We start from the raw sequence: 21,293 nt of genomic DNA on the forward strand, positions 1-21,293 counted from the left end.
AAAGGGAAGGAAGGCAGGAAGGAAGGACGAACTAGTCCAGGTATCTTACATGCACAGTATTTGACACATACCCTCAGTCTTGGGCGGAGTGGGGTGTGTACAGGAAAAGAACTCAAGCAATTCAACTCTTTTAATAGGCTTATGTATTGTAGTGGTATGGGCACAGCAATTCTGAAATGATTTAAAATGCATCATAGACTTGAGAAAATGTGTTTATGTTGTTTGGGGTCAGGGTACTTACTGTGGAAGGAAGGACATACGAACGTGAACAGGGGCAGACACAACGGACCATGTGGGGATGGACTGAAATGGAAGGTATTGGTGTGAATTCATGATCTCTAAAATACGCGTCTGTATGTATATAGGCATGTTTATGTGCACATGCATGTATGTATATATTTGTACGTCTATGTGTATATATACATCCATATATTTCCTAGCTGTGTCTGCTGGAAGGGCTTTGAAACAAAGTCACCCCAGTAGCCATGAGCACACTTAGTGCCCAGATCGTCACTGTTTCCTAGGGCCACCATGACAAATTACCACAAAACTGGCTGGCCTGCAACAATGGAAATTTATTCTCTCACAATTCAGGATGCAGAAGTCCAAAATCAAGGTGTCAGCAGGGTTGGTTCCTTCCGGAGTCTCGGAGGGAGAATCTGTCCATACCTCTCTCCTCGCTTCTGGCGGTTACTGGCAATCCTTATTGTTCCTTGGCTTGTAGAGGCACCACTTCAGTATCTGCTTCTGTCATTAGGTGGCCTGCTTCCCTGTGCATCTGCGTGTCTCCAAATCTCCCTCTCCTGATCAGGACACCAGTCACTGGATTTGGGGTCTACTCTGATCCGGTACGACCACATCTTGATTACACCTGCAAAGACCTTACTTCCAAATAAGGCCATGTTCACAGGTACCGCAGGTTAGGACTTCATCACGTCTTTTTGGGAGAAACGATTCAACTCGCAATAGTCTCTCATCCTGTTCCCCTTTAAGAGGAACCAGGTCTCCCCGGGGAAATAGTTAATTTCAGAGCTGGAGAAGGGCGGGGTGCAAGAGGAGCCTGGAATATCTTGTTCTACCAGAAAGTGACGAAGTGCTAAAAAACAAATGATGGGAGCATATCACAGGGATGCAAGAGGCTGAGGGCTGACAAGAAAATGTGGAGGGAATGCTGGAATCAGGAAATCATTTTGCAGCCATCGTGGTGATGATCAGATCAGCCAAGAATCTCAGTGGACGCTCAATCTCAGGAGAAACTTTGATAAGGAGCCAAATATTTGATTGTCTTAAGAGTGTCTCCTCACATACAACTTACTAATGCGAAGGAAGGGGATAAACAGTAAATACAGTGGAGAAATTGGGCCACACATTGACCGAGTGATCAAAATGAACATCACCAACGAGGGGTAGATGGATATTGTATGCTCCAGTTGTGACACCCTACAGGACGCAGCGTCACCTATACAGTCGTCTGCTCGAGAACACGTAACTTTGGTCTATTCAGGAGGAAACACCAGAAAAACCCCAAACAAGAAACGTGCAGCTAACTAAGTGTGTGTGTGACTATATTTTTCAAAAATGGCAATGTTTATAGTCAAAGTCCTAGAGATAGAAAGTAGAATGGTGGTTGCCGGGGACTGAGGGGAGTGGAATGGGGAGTTAGTGTTTACCGGGGACAGTTTCCGTTGGGGAAGATGAACAAGTTCTGGAGATGGAAGATGGTGATGGTTGCACGAGAATATGAATGTAGTTAGTGTCACAGAAGTGTACATCTAAAAGCAGTTAAAATGGCAAACTTTATGTTATATATATATTTTACCCCAATAAAAAAGTGGCAATGTTATGAAAGGCAAATAAAAGCTGTGGGAATGTTCCAGATTAAAGGACATTAAAGAGACATGACAATTCAGTACCTGACTCTAGATTGGCTCCTGTAACGGTAGGGAAAGAATGCCATAAAGGACGTTAGGTCAGCTGACAACACTGCAACTGGAATATGGATGGCAGATTAAAGTATTGCCTCAATGTAAATTTAGGAGGTTGATAACTGGACAGAGGTTATGGAAAAGAATATCCCTATTCCTAGGAAATACACACTGAAATGTTCTATGTGACTTACCCTCAAATAGTTCAGACAAATATCATGTATCACCTACACAGCACACACACACACACACACATCAAGAGAGAGTGATAAAGCAATTGAGGTAAAATGTTAACAATAGTTGAATCTGAATAAGGGTATACAGGTTTATTGCATTATTTTAAAGATTTTATTTTTTCCTTTTTCTCCCCAAAGCCCCCCAGTACATAGTTGTATATTCTTTGCTGTGGGTCCTTCTAGCTGTAGCATGCGGGACGCCGCCTCAGCGTGGCTTGATGAGCAGTGCCATGTCCGTGCCCAGGATTCGAACCAACGAAACACTGGGCCGCCTGCAGCGGAGCGCACAGACCCAACCACTCGGCCACGGGGCCAGCCCCTGCATTATTTTATTTTCACAGTTTTTTGTCAATTTGAAATGATCTCCAAATGAAAAATAAAAAGCAGGAAAACCCCAATGAGTTAATTCTTTTCACTCCATTCTCTCTTGAACCCACTCTAGTCTGGCTGTCTGTCCTACAACTCCACTAACATGCGTTTGTCAAGGTTACCAATTACACCTAGTTTGCCAACTCCAGTAGCCAGTTCTTAGTCTTTCTCTTGATCCGCCAACAGCATTTGACACAGGTTATTACTCCCGCCTTCTTGAAAGTCTCATCTTGAATTCTGGACACCACTCTTTAACGGCTCTTCTCTTACCTTCCTGGCTGCTCCTTCTCAATCCCCTAGACAGGTGCTCTTTACGTCCCCCTTTCCTAAACACTGGAGTGCCCCAGGCTCAGTCTTCAGAGCCGAGCCATCCAGGAGTTTCCGTGGGCTGTCAGGGTCATTCACAACTCAATCTGGCGTCTTTATTCACTCACCTTGGTGTGAGCATGTAATACTCTTCCAGGAAATGTAGACTCCTCCTCCCCTTGAGGTCTTACCCCAGGTCAACTTCCTATTACCTGTTTGCTGGCTCAGAGCAGCTGGTCGCTGTGCGTGGTAGGGAAAGTCTCTCACGCTATCCTGCACACCATCTGAGAGAAGGATGGGGGGCTGGAAAGCCTTTCTAATATCTTGGAAAGGTCTTAAGTATAGCTACCCAAAAATTAGAAATCTAGGGCCTGTGGGGGTAGGTACTTGCTGAAGGTCATTCAAGTGATTACTAGCAACGTCCGTGCTAAAGCCCAGGTGTTTCTGCTCTCGCCGTAAGTGGTGATGTAACGTGTGTGTCAAGGACTTCCTCAAGAATCCGAGGGAAGCTACAGACTTTCTCCTGGGGGGAAGGGAGGGAGGAGGTGCCCAGCACATACCTATAATTTTTTCTCATCTAATTTCAGGAGCTTCGTGGACCCTTGAAGGGAGTTGACCTCTGGTTGCAAAACTCTGCTCTATCAGAAAACTCCCAAACATGGAGAAATCTATAGGATAGTTGATTCAGTGTCTTTGACAAATCAAAGGTGCAAAAGAACTGAGGAGAGGGGAGTGTAAATGTTTAAAAGAGTCTTAGGGGGCCAGCCCCATGGCCGAGTGGTTGAGTTCATGTGCTCTGCTTCAGTGGCCCGGGGTTTCACTGGTTCGGATCCTGGGTGTGGACATGGCACCGCTCACAAGGCCATGTTGAGGCAGCATCCCACATTCCACAACTAGAAGGACCCACAACTAAAATATACAACTATGTACTGGGGGGCTTTGGGGAGAAGAAGAAGAAGAAAAAAGAAGATTGGCAACAGATGTTAGCTCAGGGCCAATCTTAAAAAATAAAAAGTGAAAAAATAACAGGGTCTTGGGAAGCATAACAATCAAATGCAGTGTGTAGACCTTGCTTGAATTCTAATTCAAACAAATCAAGTATAAAAGGTCGTTTTGGGGGACAACCAGGGAAATTTGCATAGAGTATTCGGTGATATTAAGGGATTATTATTTTGTTAGATGTGAAAATCATTATGTAAGAAAATTTTATTTCTTAGAAATGAGTAATTAAATCTAGGTGATGGGGACTTGGGGGTTCGTTATCCTACTTCTACTTTTGTGATTGAAAATTTTTATACTGAGGAGAAAATACAAACAAATCCTACTCTCTGCCTTTCTGGCAAAGACAAGAGGATACCTAGGTTGTCACAGCCAGTACCAAGGTTTTGAGGCTCCCTGGAGAGCCATCCATAGACTTCCCGACTCTGGGACCACAACAGGTAGACTGTTTTTTTTGTCACTGTGTTTCATTTGTTTTTGAGCAGAGGACCCAATGATATCCTGCAAAATGAGTTAGATAGATATTGCTATTCCCTTTCTGGGTCTTTCAGAGAACTTGTCCATTTCATCTATGTTGTCAAATTTATGGGCATAGAGTTGTTCATAGTAGTCTCTATCCTTTTAATGTCTTTTAATGTAGGATCTGTAGTGATGTCCCCTCTTTCGTGCCTGATATTTGTAATTTATGCTCTATCCCTTGTTTGACACAGAAAAGTAAACAGAGGCCAAAAAGGAGAAATGATTCCGGTCAAGACTGCAGAGCCAGCCAGGCCATCCTTAATTCTGCTGCCTTGCCCATCTGTTGGGTCAGTCATCCTCTTTGAGGCTCCCTGTCCCCAGAACACAGCTATCATATACTCCATGTGCCCTGATATGTAGTCTGACGTGGAAGAGCCCAGTTACACCCCCAGGGCTCTCATCACCCTTGGCCTCCAAGGTGAGTCTGACTTCTCAGAATGTTCTCTTGCCCTGGATTCCTGGCTTCCCCACAAAAGCTAACTCAGGTGGAAGGAGTGGAACAACAAAGGAGCGGTTGGGATGGGGGTGGCAAATGGTCTAGATGGGCTACTTGCTAGAAGCTGTTGGAAGGCTCAGCTTGCCTGGAAAGAGGCAGTTTTGAAGCCTCCATGGTGGGGAGAAGAGATGAGGGAGGAACATGAGCACCGGCAGTGACATCTTCCTCCACTTTGCTGCCCTTTTCCCGTTAACTTGCCTCCTTCATTGCTGGAGGGAAGGGCCTCGTCCCTAGACAGTTGTGAGGCCTATTTGAGCTTATACCTCATCTTCCACATTCTCATTCTGTCATCCTCCCCACACCCCAGGTCTAGGTGTTGGCAAAGTAAGTGAAGACATAGGCCTCCCGCCTTTTGTTTCTGCTGTGACCTCACATGGCCTCATCCCTTAGTGCCATCCGGCACTGAGGTCAGCAGGTGGTGCTGGCTAGAACTTGTTGAAGCTTTTTCCCTTACTGTGAGGGTCTACTCAAGACCCACCACACCTGCTGCGTGGGCCTCAAGTCATCAGCATGCACAGCTATGATCAGAGAAATGGAGTCTGACTCCACCGTGTACCCCCAAAACTAAGGGGACAAAATGCTTAGTCTTCTGATTCTAATATTAATTTTCTTCCCACTGTATCAATTCCTCTTACATTAACAATGTCAAATATCCATTCTTTTTTGTGCCAGGTACTTTCCTTCCTATAGTCTTTAGGGGAGGTAGGTGGGAGGCAAGGAAGGAAGAGGCCTCCGGAGGGTGAGCACCAGTGGCTTTCGGGAAGTCTCCCATCCCCAGGAGCACGTGGGCATCTGGTCTCCCTGGCCGCCTTTCTGGAGAAGCAGCCTGAGGAAAAGGGACGCATCACAGTGCTTGCTGCAAATGAGAACTTCCTCTTTATTCCACATACAAAACCTGGTTTCTGGAGCTGGGTAGGGAGAGGGCTGTGGCCTGGCTCTACCTCTGTGTGGGCCCTAGAGAGAAAGGTCTAGATTCTGGTCACAAGGCCTTTCTCCAGGCGGGAACGAAAAGTCCTGACCTCCCGTCAGTCCCAAATTAGGGGGTCGGAGCCACGACGTGGGGCAGTTCCTTGGTGAGGTGAAAATCAGCATGGGGCAGGCTCTTCCAGGCAAGTTCTAAGATCCCATACTGGGCGATGCCCATGGGAAGCATGGTACGCACGTTGTTCTGCCCGGGGAGGGCCACCACCTCCTGGAACTCCAGAGGACGTCTGCGGGCATGAGGGCCACCGCAAAACAAGCGGTAGAACAAGCGCTCCCCGGGAGCCAGCTCCGTGGCCTTCAGCGCCTCTTCATAGATGACCTCTTGGGATTGGGGTTCCTCTCTCAGTAGCAGCTCCTGTAGCAGCTTCTGGATTCGGGGCGACTTAAGTTGGTACAGGTCCATGAGCTGGTGGAACTGTTCCATCCAAGTAGCCCTGTCTTTTGCATATCGCTGCTGCAACATCCGCAGAACGTGGTACAGTGCCACAAATGTCTCCCATTGAGGCACGGCTTCCTTTTCTTTAGGGATAGGCTGTGGCTTCTTCTCCAACTTGGGCAACTTGGGCAACCTGCCCTTATCCTTCAAAGCCCAGAAGTCCTTCTGGAACATTAGTGCTAGGGTTTGCTTTTCCACGGAGGCGTGGGCACCTGGGGAAACATCTCTTGCGGCAGGATAGGAGCGCTGCATCTCCATCTCCTTGAGAGCGCTGGCTGTCTGCTCTGCCCGCGCGCTCCTGTAAGGTTCTCCTAGAAGATGCCAATTTATAGCCTTTGGGTCTGGAATCCTTTTGGTAGCTAATGGCAGCTTTGGTGTTGGGACAGGGAAAGGTCTGGGCCAGCTTTCCTTTTCCTTTCCTTTGATAGGAGGGATCACTTTCAGGTATTTTGGACCCATGGGTTCCTTCCTGGGTTTTGGGACACCTGTGCTTCGCGATTCTAGGGCCTGCCTGTGGCGGTACACTATGGCTTCAAGGATGGGCAGATGCATCCACTCTAGTTTTCCCTTTGAGGTGAGGTCTTTGAGCAGCTGGCACAATCTGTGGAAACTATGCCTGGAAAGCTGTTCTCCCGCCTCCATGCGTTCTAGGACACGGTGAATCCACTCACCGTCTGAGAGGCTCGCCTCTGTGTCTATTTCCTCAGCCAGGATGTGGGGCACAGGTAACTGTACCTCAGTCTCTGCCAGCAGAGATGGGTGATACTGCAAGAGCCACCGCCACTTGGGCCCCAGTGGTTTGCCATGGAGTTTCTGAGCTTCCACGGTCTTCCTCAAAATGTGGGATAAATATGGGGACATTAAGTCCAGCTCTTCGGACTCCAAAATTCTATCCATAACTTGCAGAGGCGTGAGCTGATATTTCCTCAAGAGTTCTTCTTGTCTGTCGATAAACCTTGCTTCTGGGAATATCCTGAATGCCTCGAGATAAGTGGCCTTGTCTCCCCAGGATACTTGTTTCCTAGGCACTGGCTCTGGCCCCGGCCCCACCTCCCCCCTCCCCAGAGCTACTGAGATGAATTTCCTGGACGGTCTCCTCAGAAGGTCCAGTTTGATAGCACTGCGTCTGACCTTGGGGGTTCTTTTCCCGATAGCAAGGATTGTGTCTCTTTCTTGTAGGTCCTTTCTTCTCTTCTCTCGTAACTTCAACACTTTCTCTTTTTCGAAGATCTCTTTTTCCTTGTCTACCTCCTTCTCCTTGTCTACCTCTTCTTCTGACGAGCTGCTCTGTTCTTCTTCTGTTTCATCACTCACACTTTCTGTCTCCTCCTCACTCATGCTTTCTTCCTTCTCCTCAAACGCTTCCTCCTCCGGAACCTCCTCCTCCTTCTTTTTCTCCTCCTTCCCTTCCTCCTCCTCCTTCTTTTTCTTCTCCTTCCCTTCCTCCTCCTCCTCTTCCTCCTCCTCCTCCTCCACTTCCTCCTCCTCAGACAAACTCTCTCGCTCTACTTCATCTAACAGGCTTTCCATTTCTTCATCAAAGCCCTCTTCTTCACTTCCCACGTCCTCCTGGACCACATCAACTGTCTTTAGCTCCTTGCTCTTTTCTGACCTCTGTTTAAGGAATGGCTCCACCTCCTCTTCGTCTGGTGTTTCTTCTTCCTCTTCTTCCTCTATGACTTCTCTCTGTTGCCTGGCCAGTCTCCTTTCTTGCTCAATCATTTGTTTCTCTTTCTTTGTCATTCTCTTTATTTCCTTGGCCAGTTTTCTCTGCTGCTTAGCCAATTTCTTCTCATCTTCAGTCACTTCTGATTGATCCTCAGAGAGACCCCACTCCTTGGCCTCAAGTACTTGCCGTTTTTTGCTCAGTCTCCCTTCCTTAGCCAAGAGGGATCTCTTTAATTTTGTCATCTCTATTTCTTCCTGGGTTAGTTTCCTTTCTTGTTGGATAAGATTTTGAAGTATCTTCAAGACTCTGCTGCTCGCTTTTAGTGGTTCCTTGGAAACGCCCTTGCTGTGTTTAGCCAATCTCCTTCCTACCTTGGCTAGCTTCCTTTCTTCCTGGGCGTACACTCTCGCTCCTCTGGTTAGCTCCAATTTTCCTTTGGCAATGTCTCTTTTCTCTGTGGCCACTACCCTATCTTCATGTAACAGTATCTTCTCCTCTAGTGACAATTTCCTCTTAACTCGGTCTAATTCATCCTTAGTTGGTTTCTTCTGTCTTGAGGTTTCTTTAATCTCTCCCTTGGAGAGAGTTACCTTTCCCTCAGCCACCCTCACCTTCTCCTGAGCCAGTTTCTTCATTTCCATGTCCAACGCCTTTTCTTCCTTAGCAACATCCGACTTTCCTCGGAGCACTTCCAGTTCTTGAAATACTGCCCTGCTCTCTGCAGTTAATTTCATTTTGTCCTGGGCCAGTCGCTGCTGTTTCTCAGCAAGACTTTCCTGTTCTTGGGTCAGCTTTTTCTCTATTTCAGCCTGTTTCTCCTTTTCCTGGGCAAGTTTCTTCTTGTTCTCCACCAGCTTCTCCTCTAACTGTGTCAGTTTGTTCTTGTATCTGTCCAGTTTCTCCTTTACTTGCACTAATTTCTTTCTGTCCTGAGTGAGGTTTTCTTTGAGCTGGAGTAAGTTCTCTTTCCTCTGAGCTAATTCCACCTTCTCCTGAATCAGAGTCTTCCTCCTCTGGGATAGCAGCTTACTCTTTGTGAGTTCCTCCGTTTCCTGGGCCAGTTTTGCCTGGTTTTTCATCAGTTCTTCCCTTTTCTTGGCAAGTCTTTCCTTTTCCTCACGTGGTTTTTCTTTGTCCTGGGCCAGTTTCTTCTCTTCCTGGGTCAGCAGCTCTTCTTCTCGGACCAATTTTTCCCTTTCCTCAGCCAGTTTTTCTTCTCGCCAGGCCAGTGTCTTCTCTCTCTGAGCCCGTACCTCCTCTCCCTCTGGCCGTTCTTTCTCCTTCTGATTCAGTTCCTTTTCTTTCAAAGCCAGTCCCTCCTCTTGCCACGCCAGCTCTTCCAGTTCCTGGGCTAGTTCCTTTTCTTGCCATGCTATATCTTGCTCCTTCTGGGCCAGTTTTTCCATTTTCTGGACGAATACATTTTTTACCTCAGCCAGCTTCCCTCCTTTCTTTGCCATTTTCTCTTCTTCTTGAGCCAGTTTCTCCAATCTCTTGGCCAGTTTCTTCCTTTTCTGGGCCAATTTCTCTGCTTCCCGGCTTATCTTCTCCTCTTTTTGGGCCAGGTTTTCCTCTTTCTGAATGAGCTTCTTCTGTGCCTGGACCATACCCCTGTCTCTCTGCGCCAGCTTCCTCTCCTCCTGCGCCAGCTTCCTCTCCTCCTGGGCCAGCTTCCTCTCCTCCTGGGCCAGCTTCTCTTCTTCTTGTGCCAGCCTCCTCTCCTCTTGGGCTCGCTTTCTTTTTGCTTGCGCTCGTTTCGTCTCGACCCAGGCTTGTTTATGTTCTTTCTGGATCTGTCTCTGCTCTTCCGTCACCAGCTCTTCCGCTTCCTCCCACTCCTGAGACAGCTCCTCTTCCTCCCAGGTCATTTCCTCCTCATCCTCAAGCACCCGATCCCTGGACCTGGCTGACAACGTTGCTTCCCAGATCGCTGCCCACTCGTCCCATTTCTGCTTCCTCCCATCTTCATACGGCTTCTCCTCCTCTGGGAGTAGCTTCTTCTTGTCCTCTTGTGGTTTCTCCTCTTCCCCAAGATGCCTCCTGTCCCAGGCTTCCTTCCATTCAGCCCAGGACATCCCTGACTCACGGGAGGCCCGCTGCCAGTCATCCCAGGACTTCTTCCACTCTTGCCACGACAGCCTCCTCTCATCCCGAACTGGGCTTCCTTCTTGCTCAACCACCTCCCACTGCCGTTTGGCCATTTCTCTCATTTTCTTACTCACGTCCGGCTCTCTTTTGGTCACTGTCACCTCCTTTTTCTCCACTTGTGTTTCCTGCTGGGCTGCTTCCCTCTCTGGCTTAGTGGGCTTCTTCAAGGCTTTCTTCTCCTTCTTCGATATTCGTTTGCCCTTGGTTAGCTCGCCTGGCTCTAAAAAAATAACTCTCTTTTTCTTGGCTTTTTTGAAAATCAAGGGGGTTTCGTGCAAGTCCTGCGTGCCCGTTGCTTCCTTTTGCTCGTGCATCTGCTCCCTTAGTATCTCTTCCATGTCTGCGATCACCGCGTCCTCTCTAATCGCTCCTTCGTGAAAAAAAATTGGTTTCTCCTCCGGCCAGGTTACATCCCAGTCGAGGTCCTCAAACAGGACATCGCTTTCTTGCTTCAACAGGGGGCAGATCTCCCGAAAGAGGTCCCAGCTGGCTTGCTGATCTGCCAGCACCTCCTCAGCCATGGTCACCAGCTCGGTGTTTAGAGCGTCTAACATTTGCGGTTGGGAACCGGCTATCCTCAGGGTCAGGAGCCGACACAGATCGTCCCGCCAGGACACAGAGGCAGCTCTGTGGCCAGGCGCTCCAGCCGCACCTCGCCCTTTGCCTTTCATCCTCCTCACAACTGGGGCTTCCCTTTCGGGAGACAGAGGTTCCTCAGTTATAACTTGACCTTTTTTTGTCTTCTTGTGCCTCTTGACTGGTTTTTGAGCTCTCTTCTTGCCTGTTTTGTCACGGATTTTCCTCAGCATCTTCAGGCTGAGCACGACTTGATCCCTTGAGGTGTCTTTCTCTGGAGGTGGTTGTTCAGCGTCTTTGGACATCCTTAGTACACTGAGGATGGAGGACCGTGTGGAGTAGATGGCCACGTCCTCCCCCTCAGGCAGCACAGCTTCAGTCGCAGCCTCTTCACCCTCTGAGGGAGCTGGCTCCCTGTCAGCCTCTTTTGTCTTCTTGAGGCTTCGCAACCATTTGCGGGCTGTGGGGAAAATCAGCAGATGTGGATAAGGAATGCACGGGAGGCTTAAATGAAACCCTTCCCAACATCTGGTGTGAACCAAGAGGAACTGCCATAAAAGAAGGAGCAACAGAGGGGGCTGAGGCCTTAAAAAATAAAAAAGGCATTCTCCTTGCTTTATTCCCAGTGCCCCACACCCCCAAATCCTAGGGAGATAGGCCTTGGGCTCTCTCTGAGTTTCGGTGGGTTTTTCCTTGGTAAGGTTCTTTTCCGTGAAAAGATCTTTCCACTTATCTCGATTCCTAGCTGATATCCCTTGACCCACTCTAGCCCTAACTGCCCCGCCTCTCAGGGCCCCGAGGCATGAGCCAGATCACCCCGTACATACTGTGCCTTTTGCTTCCTGGTCGACTTCGTCTTGGACCTTTGCCGGGCTTGATGCCAACCTCAGACTCTTCAGGAGCTGTATCAGCTTGCTTGCGATCAGACAGTTCAGAAGCCCTGGGGACTTCTAAAGAGAAAGAAGGCCTTTCAGCTCCTTGTGACAAGGTCAGGTCTCCACTCAGTCGCTGCTCCACTTGAGTATGAAGGATTTGGAGATCTGTAGCCCGCATCCCCAGCAGATGGTCCAAGGGTTCCTCCCCAACCATTTCCTGCCTATGGAAGTCAAAGGAGAGGAAGGACCATGCTGAATCAGGGACCAGAGGCAGAGTGAGAAGGAAACAGCTGCTGTGGAGAGGCAGGGGTCTTGGCAAAGTGGCCAACAGAGACAGACAGTGTATGTAGAGGGAAAGGATGGTCAAGAAGAAATAAAAAGCCTGGGGAGCCAAGATGGCAATGAATGGAGTGAGCTGCATGGGGGCTGCAGGGGGAGGATAAAAGGATGGAAAGGGGAACTTGAAGAGGTAGGAGGATAGGGATAGGAGACAGGGATAGGAGAAGAAATGGAGAAAGGGGTGAGCAGTCAGGGGATGGTCAAGACAGTCTAGGAAAGGAAAAGGACTGTGAAGAAGGAAAAAGCCCAGGAAGAGCTGGTGAGCAGGGATGAAGGGATGGCAAAGCAAGGGAAGGGCAAAATGGGGAAGGGCGAGAAGCAAACTGAAGCTAGTAAAGAACTGAGGAAGGCACAAAGGACTTACTGCATCTCCCGGAAAGTCTCTCGGTTATGGATCAAGTCTAAGAGCGAGGTCTTAGAGTGGATTCCGGTCTCACGCATGAGGGACAGGGCCTTATTCCTCACTCTTTGGTCCTTGTCCATTAGTCCTTGGGCCAGAGGCATGGCAAAGAGACGAGTAATCATTCCTAGACGCTTCAGTCCTTCCCAGGCTAGCTCTCGGATCAGTGGGTTGGAATTGGCTGTGTCATCCAGCAGACAATGGGCTGCTTCAGAACGCAGGGATGGAGGCACCTGGTAAGAGGCAAAGATTTGCCCGAGCACGCCGATACAACATTGGTACCTCAGTGGAGGAGCGTGGGTCATAACGTTGAGGAGCGTCTCAACCAGGCTGTTCACAGCTACTTCACTCATCTTTCTTCCCAGCCAACTGCGGTTTGCTGAGTCTGTAAGGACATTGTAGGTCATGTCCTTAGACATTCTCATTTCTAGGAAGTCTTCATCCTCTTTTTCTTCTGGATGTTGTCCTGCATCACTTATAGCTCTTACCCTACTGTGCCAGAAGAAGAATTGATGAGTCTTGTCCCATTCGAGTTCGCGCACAGGTGAGTGCAGGTTGCACTGTAGGTATATCGGGCTGCCTTCTGGCCAAAGTCGGGCACGAATCACTGAGTTGGGGATGTAGCAATCAGGAGCGAAGGGCCATTTACGCCCACGACCAAAGTAATGTCGCAATATCTGATAGGGGTTGAGTCCATCCCAGGTAGTCAGCTGTAACTGGGGAGGAACCACATAATGTGGAGGAGGAGGTTTGCTCGCTTGCGTCCCCTCGATTTCCTCCTTCTGTAAGAATTCGTGTCTGGAGGTAGACAGTAACATGGTGTTCCCTTCCTCATCTTCTTCTATGACGTGTGGCACAGTGTGGTCAAAGGCAATGGCCCGCTTATTGACAAGGCTCTCCAGCCCCACTAGTTCCTGTTGCCCTTGTCCAAGGTAGCTATACTTGGGCACAAACAGGGTCTCAAAGGAGAAGAAGAAGCTTGGTAGGAACGGCTTGGGGACTTCGAGCACTTCATCTGTCATGCTGATAATGGAAAGGCGAACCAGCATGGCTGGGGGGAGCAGCTTTAAACAGGACACCAGATAAAGACTCTGGTTGAAGGTCACAAGCAGGTCTCCCCGGTCATTGGCGAAGCAGAGCGGGCCGAAGTGCAGTGACGAGTCCAGCATGGCTACAAGTCTGCCATGGAAGTTCCAGATCCGGACAGAGCCGTCAACACCACCTGTGACGAAAAGATTCAAGGACAGGCAGACGTCAAAGGATGTGATGGCACACTGGTGCAGAGGCAATGTTTCTATGAACACTGAGCCCTCCTGTGACCCAGAGGACAGAAAGTCATGGAAATTCCAGAGACGCAGGCAGTTAGTCTCCGTGATGGCACCCACAGACTTGGGCAAGAGGACCAGGTGTTTCAGGTGACAGCTGCTGAGAATGCTGGCAAGGGGCCGCAGACGTACTCTGACCCCCTCAAGAACAGCTTCTGATAGGTGTACGTAGTCATCCATTCCATAGGAACAGAGCAAAGAGTTTTCTCGGCCACCAAAAATCCCTCCAGGCAGCGTGGAAAGTGCCAGGACAGCCCCAAAGTGCACGAATTTCTCTATTCGGGCACAGCTGTGCTGGGAAAGCACCCTTATCATACCACTTTGGTGCCCAGAGAACATCAGTCCTTCGAGACCCCGACCCAGGTGGAAGTGCCCGTAAGCCAGGCATTGCACCAAGTCCTGAGAATTTGGTGAGGTGCTTAAGAGATACTTGGCTGGGCAAGGGCAGCGGGTTGTGTCAAACACCAGCACCTCTGGGCCACCTGTTGCTACAAAGAGCTCCTCCTTATTTGGGTCATAAGCCCAATCCATAGCCCGGTCCAGGATTGAGAGGGGCCAGGTGAGAACCAAAAGATCCCCTGTTAACGGGGACACAAAACGCAACAAGCCATCCTCAGTAGTGCACAGGATCCGGAACCAGTTAGGACCACAGCGGACCCGACGCAGCTGCTGGGGAGCGGAGCCGCAGACGTTGAAGAGGCTGTAGAAGCAGGGCAGAGAGCGCAAGGAGAAAGTGTGGGTGGTCTGGCAGAAGAAGGTAGTGCTGTCGATGAACTGGAGTCGATACAGTTCCTCGCCGAGTTCTAGCCGCCGCAGCAGGCTCCCCGAAGTCAAGTTCCACTCCTTGATCAAGCCTTCCTTGCCAGCTGTTAGCAGGGTGTGGGCTTCTGGCCGGCTGCGGATGCATATCACTGCTAAGTAATGGGCCTTGAAACTGTGGAGAGACTGGCCCCGACCGAGGCTCCAGACTTGGATTTCCCCAGTCTTGTTTCCGGCATAGAGAAAGCCCTGATCGAAACAAGTGAAGCAGCAGGTGATCGAGGAGCCGCTGGTGGTAGACGTGAACCTCTTCACCTCTGCCAGCCGGCCACGGCCCTGGCGCTCAAGCATCCTCACCACAGTCTCACAGAGGGCCAGGAGGGAGCCGTTGGGGCCATTCAACGTGATATCCTGGACAAGCTCTTCGCTAGGCATGGACACAGTGTGGGCTATCTGGAGGCCCTTGCCGCTCCGCTCGATGAACCAGGTGACCACTGCTCCCAGGATGCCTGACAGAAGCATCTTCATTTCCGGGTCGTAGCAGAGGCAGCTGATGTTAAAGCGGCAGGGCACTAGACTCAGAGGTTTGAAGGACCGAAAGTGGTCCCCGAAGAGCCGCAGGAGCAGGTCACCGCAGTAGACCACGAGGATATGAAAGGAGCCTGTGTGGACCATGGACTGGATGGGCGGCAATCGCTCGGTCATGGAGAACGTTCTCTTCTCGACCATGTCCTCGGTTTTGCTCTTCATCCATACTACAGCCTAGAAGAGAATAAAGATGGAAACTGCCTAGAAAAAATAGCAGAAGAGGAAAGGGCAGAATATTATCAGCTATTTTTCCCTGTTCTTGTGCTAAGGAGGAATTGGAACACTCTGGATTTTACCTCTCGGTTATGGCGGTTGGAAATACTGTAGAAGCAGCACGGGCCTAGGACTCGTTCCCGAACCTTAGTGTCCTTTAGGGGAACCGTGAAATCTTTTCAGTATGGAGGCCGTAACTGGAGAAGGGACAGGGGCGGGAGTCCTGGATCCAGGTCACTTTCATTCAAGGGATATATCTGCCTTTGCCAATCTGGGCGGAGAGTTCCTATGGGCATGGCCCCTACAGAATGGGCTAAGAAGGAGAAGGAAGGCCAGCCGGGTTTACCTGTAATTCCCTTGTGCCTGCTGTCACCCAAGAGAGGGAGGCAAAGAAGTTGGCATCACTGACGTAATGGCATATGAGCGGCATATTTTGAGGATGGCGAGACTCTTTGAACAGTATCTGGGACCGGTCACTCAGCACAACTACCTCATTCTTTGGGTCATCTAAAGTTTCCTGGGGAGAGGCATGGCATAAACTAAGAGGCCAGGACCCCACGTGCACCAAATACATTCTCACACCAGTCACAATTGAAGCAGTTCCCAAAGTCATGCCTCGACCCCAAGGACCACTCCTGTTACGCCTTCACATGCACAGCTTATCACCTGTGGGACACGTGCACGTCGCAAGCATGTAGCAAAACCCCCAACACAAGAGAGAACCAAACCCCTACAGGGCCTGCAGTGGCACATTTTATAGTGTGAGCACAGGGAAAAGCGATGTTCTTCTCCACATGAAGTTGGCCATCCGTGTCCTCTGCCATTCTCCCTTCTGTCTAAAAGGTACATATGTCATAAAAGACACATTTAACAGACTACCCAGGCATGTAAGTGCTCCGCCATGTACCACATGTAACAGGGTGTCCTGAAAGTCTTACTTAGTGCAGCTTTAAGTTATTAAAACTGACTTTCAGGACACCCTACCTGGCCTTTAAATTTGCCAGAGGAAGATAATATATACACAACATACATACAATATATATTATCCCACAGTACTCGAGCATGGTCTATGAAACGTGCACCCGGGATCCTTTTACCCGGAGCCACCCACAGCAAAACTGAGGTTGGCAAATGTTCTCTCTGGTGCCTTCTCCCTTCTCCTTCAGAAAAATCTCTGTTCCCAGAGGGTTGATTCCTCTGACAATGCTCCAAAGTGTTCACCTTCCGCTATCAAAATGTCCTTGCAATAGGTCCCTGGACTCATTTGGAAAGTGATGGCCCACTTCCTAGTAAGACGACAACTGTCTTTATGGTCTACCCTGCCTGCTTCCTGCTTCCATGGAAAACCTGTGCTCCTCTGAAGGGCTCATAACTATTAAAATAGATAAAGGCCAATACCATGTTGATGTCCCACATATACGTTACCTTGCTTTTCTCTATGGTGTCACTTAAGAGGTATTTAAAATCCTTCAGCGGGGGAATGAGTCGGGGCGAAGACATCACCTCGATTATCTCCTGGTCCTCAGGACCGTTGCTTAAAAACCTGTGGGAGTCCGAAAGAGGCCCTCTTAGCCACTCCTGCTATTTGAGGAGCTAGGACTGAGAAGGCAAGATTCATGAATTCATGTTTATTGGACTCTTTTTGGATGGCGGGAACCATGCGTAAGACACACCTTCTCATTTAACCCTTGCTACAGCCCAGCGAGACAGGTAACACCTCATTTTACAGACAGAACACTGAGGCTGGGAGGTGGGGAGTGAAAGAGCCAGCGGTTGCATCTTCATGTGGGCTGTCACAGCCCAGTCGGATACTCCGAGTGAGGAAAGCAGAGAAACCTAGAGAGGGGCTAGAAAGGTGTACTGCCACAGGCAAATCATAGCTCTTTGCTGCTGGTGGTGTGTCCAGAGAGCATTTTGCGAGGACTCGGGAGTTCCCCAAGTATGGTCCCCGGACCTCCTGCACCAGGTCCTGGGGGAGGGGGTACGTCTTCCAATGCAGATCCCGAGGTCCCGCCCTAGACCCACTGAAGCAGAATTCCGGAGGTGGGACCCGGGGACCTTCACGTGTAACACGCTCCCCAGGTGATTCCATGGACAGTCAAGTCTGCCTCCTGAAATAGGAAATCGAGATAAGGGGCGCCCAGGAGTAGGAGTCAGCCCCCCCAGCGCGGCTGGAGAGAGAAGCCCGCCATTGGGCATGCAGGCTTTCCCAGGCTCGGGGAACCGAGCGGCTCTCTGACGCGGGATCCGTCCGCTGTCATCATCCTCTCCCCCAGGCCCTTCTCTCTGGCCTTCATGAGGACAAACCTCTACTTTTCCTGTTTGGATTGTGAATAAATCCCACTTTTAAGAAGCTCCCTCTGTCAGGGAGCCTGTCATTACTGGTCTGACGATGTGCTTGTTTTCCTCATTTGTAAAATGAAAATGCCAGTCTTGCCTACTTCACAGGATTGTTGCAAAGATCAAATAATTCCTGTGAATACCTTCTAAAGTATACTCTGAAGCAACGAACAATTTGGATTGCTGTTTTTAGGCTGGCTGGGTTCTCAGACAAGTATTTATTTCCTTCCAACCCATACTTTGTACTCTTCAGCGGCTCTGCGCATATGACAGCTGTATTTCTATCTGGCCAGCAGAGGGCAGTGGAGGCCATCCTTGTGCCTGCCAGATGAAGGAAAACTGACGCGCTCTCAGTTTAGAGAAGTGGTCCCGAAGTGTGGTCCCTGGACCAGCAGTGTCAGCATCACCTGGGAACTTGTTAGAAATGCCAGTTATCGGGCCCTACCCCAGACCTACTGAATGGGAAACTCTGAGCTTAGGGACCGCAAATCCGGGTTTTAACAAGCTCTCCAGCTGATCTTACGCGCGCTAAAGTCTGAGAACCACTGGTTTGGAGAGCTGTGGGAGTTCCAGGTGACTTTGGCCTGGGCCTCGTGAGGCAAGATCTCACCATCTCCCTTATGCATATGAAGAACGTGAATTCAGAGAGGGAAAGGGGTGTGTTCAAGGCCACGCAGGGCAGATTCAAGACTCGGACCCAATCCACCGTTCAGGATTCTTCCACCACGTCAGAGGAGGAAGAGGTTCTGTCAGCTGATGCTAAGGAAGCTCTTTGACCCACGAACTAATGGGAACTGAGGACCGGCTGTCAGACATCAGCAGCCCCTCACTCTTCCCACTCCCCACAAGGCTGCGGGCTGCCCTCCCTCCATATCTTTGTCCATTCTCTTCCCCTGTAACCCTGCACTTACTATTCTTTTGGACCCCCTTTCAGGAGCCAGTGTGATTGGCTTCAGATCCTGCACATCAGTGGATGGGCCTGCGGGCCAGCCCCACAGCTCAGATTTACCCCACTGGCACTTCCTGAGGCCCCAGAGCTGCTGAGCGAGTAGTCGTTAGTAACAAATTTGCAGTCACTGCCATCAGTTTCCCTTGTCCCTAATGTGTCCTCGGGGTCGAACCTCTCTTAACCAGGCTACAAAAACGAAGCAGTTGGGTCCCTTTGGGGGCACAGTCCTTGGGGGTTAGTGAGAAATAAGACCTTCAACCCCCAAACCTCTGCTTATTTTTTTGCCACTCTCCCATCCCATACACCAGGTTCCCCAGGTTACCGTCAGAGGAAACCTCTCTCCTAAAACCCCCACACTTGATTCCTAATCCCATTACCTGCCTTAAAAGCAAGCCCAGAGTGAGCTCCAGATGCCTTAATCCCAATGGTCTTGACTTTTTACTATCTTGATAACCCAAAGGTGATCTAATGGGAGAATTCAAGCCGTGCAGCCAATTTAGGGGAGTCCGTATTTGGGGCCGAGATATGGTATGTCCTGCTGACTATGGAGACGAACCAGGTCTGTATGGGCATTGACACTGGCACTACATCCTTTTTCTTAGCCGCAGTCACTCCAACGTACTGTGTCAGCGGTGGCGGGAGGGAAGAACGCCATCCCAGGAGCCCTGCCGTTGTGAAACAGAATTGGCGGTAGGGGACGCTGCACCCCATGACTCCACTGGGCTCCTGGGCTCCTTTGGGGTCCCTCCTTGGCTCCATATGCTCTGTCGTAGGATTGTGAGGGCACTCAGTTCCGCCCCATAGAACTTACAGTTCGGCAGGGAAGGCATACAGCAAAGAATAGGCATAAAACTGATTACAGTGGGAAATTCTGGGTGAGGGGGTACATTATTCTTTGAATTTTTCTGCAATTTTTTTTCTCAAACAAATTACGCGAATGCTTCACCTTGAAGAAGGAAACGAACAAAATGCCCTGAGTACATGTAACAAGGAGACGCGGCCACCCAAAAGGAGGGTGATGTGTGCTCCACACTTTGAGGTAGGGCCCTGCGTGGATCCTGCGGCTTTACAGGTGGCCCTCACGTTGGGGGACAAGGGTACAGAAGGCTCAGCTGGCATCAGAAGGACCTAATTAGAAGGGCTATAACGCCAGAGGACAATCTTGGCTTACTCTGTTTTTTGAATGACGTTACTGATAAGGAGCCCGAGTCTGTCCCCAGGGCCTGGGAATGCTACTCGGGCCTTACAGGTGACTTCTCAGCTAGGGCTGGGGCTGTAGACTTCACTTTTTTTATGGAAAGAAACAATCTTCCAGGCTGACAAACGCACATGATCAGGGTGGGCTAGTTTTTACTGGGGGGGGGGGGGGGAAGAGTGACCTGGGAGCAGCGACAGCATCTAGAACTGATTAAGTTGGAAAGCTGTAGCCAGGCACTTTATATCTATTGTTTCATTTAATTTTAACTATGATTCTGTGACTTAGCTATCAACCTCAGTTCAATTAAACAACTTTTAAAAACGGACATGGTAAGAATATTCCAAACACACTAAGGAGCGTTTAATGAAAAGAAAGTCACCTTTTCACCCCCGATCACCTGTCCTTCTGTTTCCCCTTCTCAAAGGTAACCCTACTTGTGTCTTTCTACAGGTGTTCTGTACCTACACAAGCATACAGTATATGTAAAAACATTCTTTTTCTTATACAAATGCTTATATGTTATGTACACAGCTCTGCACCTTTTTCTCACATAATATATCTTAGAGACTAACTCATTAAAACATATAGCTCTGTCTCATGTTTCAGCAGTTGCCGGCTGCATGATATCCCACTGTGTGGCTGAACTATCATTTATTTATCCAAATTCTATTAATGGCCATTGGGCAGTTTCTGTCCTTTTGCTACGGCAATCCACGCCACAAATGAATGTCTTTGTTAATGCCTCAGAGTTTTAATTTTATTTAACTTCAATGAACTGAAAACTGAAGCAATGTAAATCCTTTTTTCATTAAACATAACTTATTTTGGCTATATTGGGTTAAATAAATTTCACTTTTTTTAGTGTAAAGTTTAAAATTGCGTGGCTTGTGTTTAATTTCTATTATAGTACTGCTTTAGATTGTCACTGTGTGCTGGTGGTCTGAAACCCCCACTGGACTTAGCTCCTTGAAGGTAGGAACCCAACCTGTCTTTTGTGTCCGCGTAATCACGCGACCTGGCATGAAGTAGGTGCTTAATACATGTTTGTTGAATGAATGAGCAAATGAGTAACCTTCTGCCCTCTCCCAGGAATCACAAAATACAGTGTGCTTCCCAGTTTCGAGTCTTACTGCGCATCTGCTCGCAAGGAAGGATGAGGTGGGCAGGGTATTGACTGGGTTTTCTTGGCCAGAGGACCTTGCAATTCCAGCCAATTCCCTCAGTAACCCCTACGGAGTAGGAGTGGCAACATCCAATTTTTTTAAAAAGGGTCGGATCTCTGATTATGTCAGCAGCTGGACTAAATTTGGACAAAATCTCCCAGGCCGTAGGTACTCCCTAAACACCAGTTACTCTCAGAATGCGCGATCAACGAATGGATGGCACAAACAGGGCCTCCGGGGCAGCCCCCTGGGTGGGAGTCACCAGACTCCTGTCGCAGGCACAGCTCTGGAGCCGCCTGGGCCGGGCAGAAGCGACCAGACCCGCGTCCCTACACCCTCGGGCGTCCCGGCCCTCCGCGTGGGCGGGGAAGGAGGGCGTGGCCGCCTCTTCCAGGCGGGGGCCGCGCCTATTACCTGCGACGACAGGACTCCCGACAGGGGATGGGTACGGCGTGGGGGGCGGCACCCAGGAGCTCCTACG

The 21,293-nt window shown here is 49.5% G+C and overlaps 2 protein-coding genes across 2 annotated transcripts in view; one reads left to right on the forward strand and one right to left on the reverse strand.

The window, feature by feature from the left end:
• SIPA1L3 (signal induced proliferation associated 1 like 3) overlaps positions 1-21,293 on the forward strand; it is a 260,408-nt gene that overhangs the window by 16,515 nt on the left and 222,600 nt on the right. The gene's annotated exons all lie outside the window — the stretch shown is intronic.
• Positions 762-20,472, reverse strand: LOC106836054 (WD repeat-containing protein 87-like). The gene is made up of 5 exons (XM_014848660.3): positions 16,588-20,472; positions 15,509-15,679; positions 12,242-15,123; positions 11,491-11,759; positions 762-11,123 (listed from the first exon to the last, which is right to left on the reverse strand). Exons 1-5 carry the CDS (start codon positions 16,660-16,662, stop codon positions 5,887-5,889), a joined length of 8,634 nt encoding a protein of 2,877 aa, XP_014704146.3. The 5' UTR covers positions 16,663-20,472; the 3' UTR covers positions 762-5,886.

Source organism: Equus asinus, chromosome 26, assembly GCF_041296235.1.
Source record: "Equus asinus isolate D_3611 breed Donkey chromosome 26, EquAss-T2T_v2, whole genome shotgun sequence".
Classification (NCBI taxonomy): Eukaryota; Metazoa; Chordata; class Mammalia; order Perissodactyla; family Equidae; genus Equus; species Equus asinus.

Coding starts and splice junctions, on each gene's coding strand:
- LOC106836054 (XM_014848660.3), bottom strand. CDS start 16,662: ATGTCTTCGCCCCGACTCATTCCCCCGCTGAAGGATTTTAAATACCTC. Junction 15,680..16,587: donor ACACCATAGAGAAAAGCAAG/GTAACGTATATG, acceptor GCCTCTCCCCAG/GAAACTTTAGATGACCCAAA. Junction 11,760..12,241: donor GAGACTTTCCGGGAGATGCA/GTAAGTCCTTTG, acceptor TGACTTCCATAG/GCAGGAAATGGTTGGGGAGG.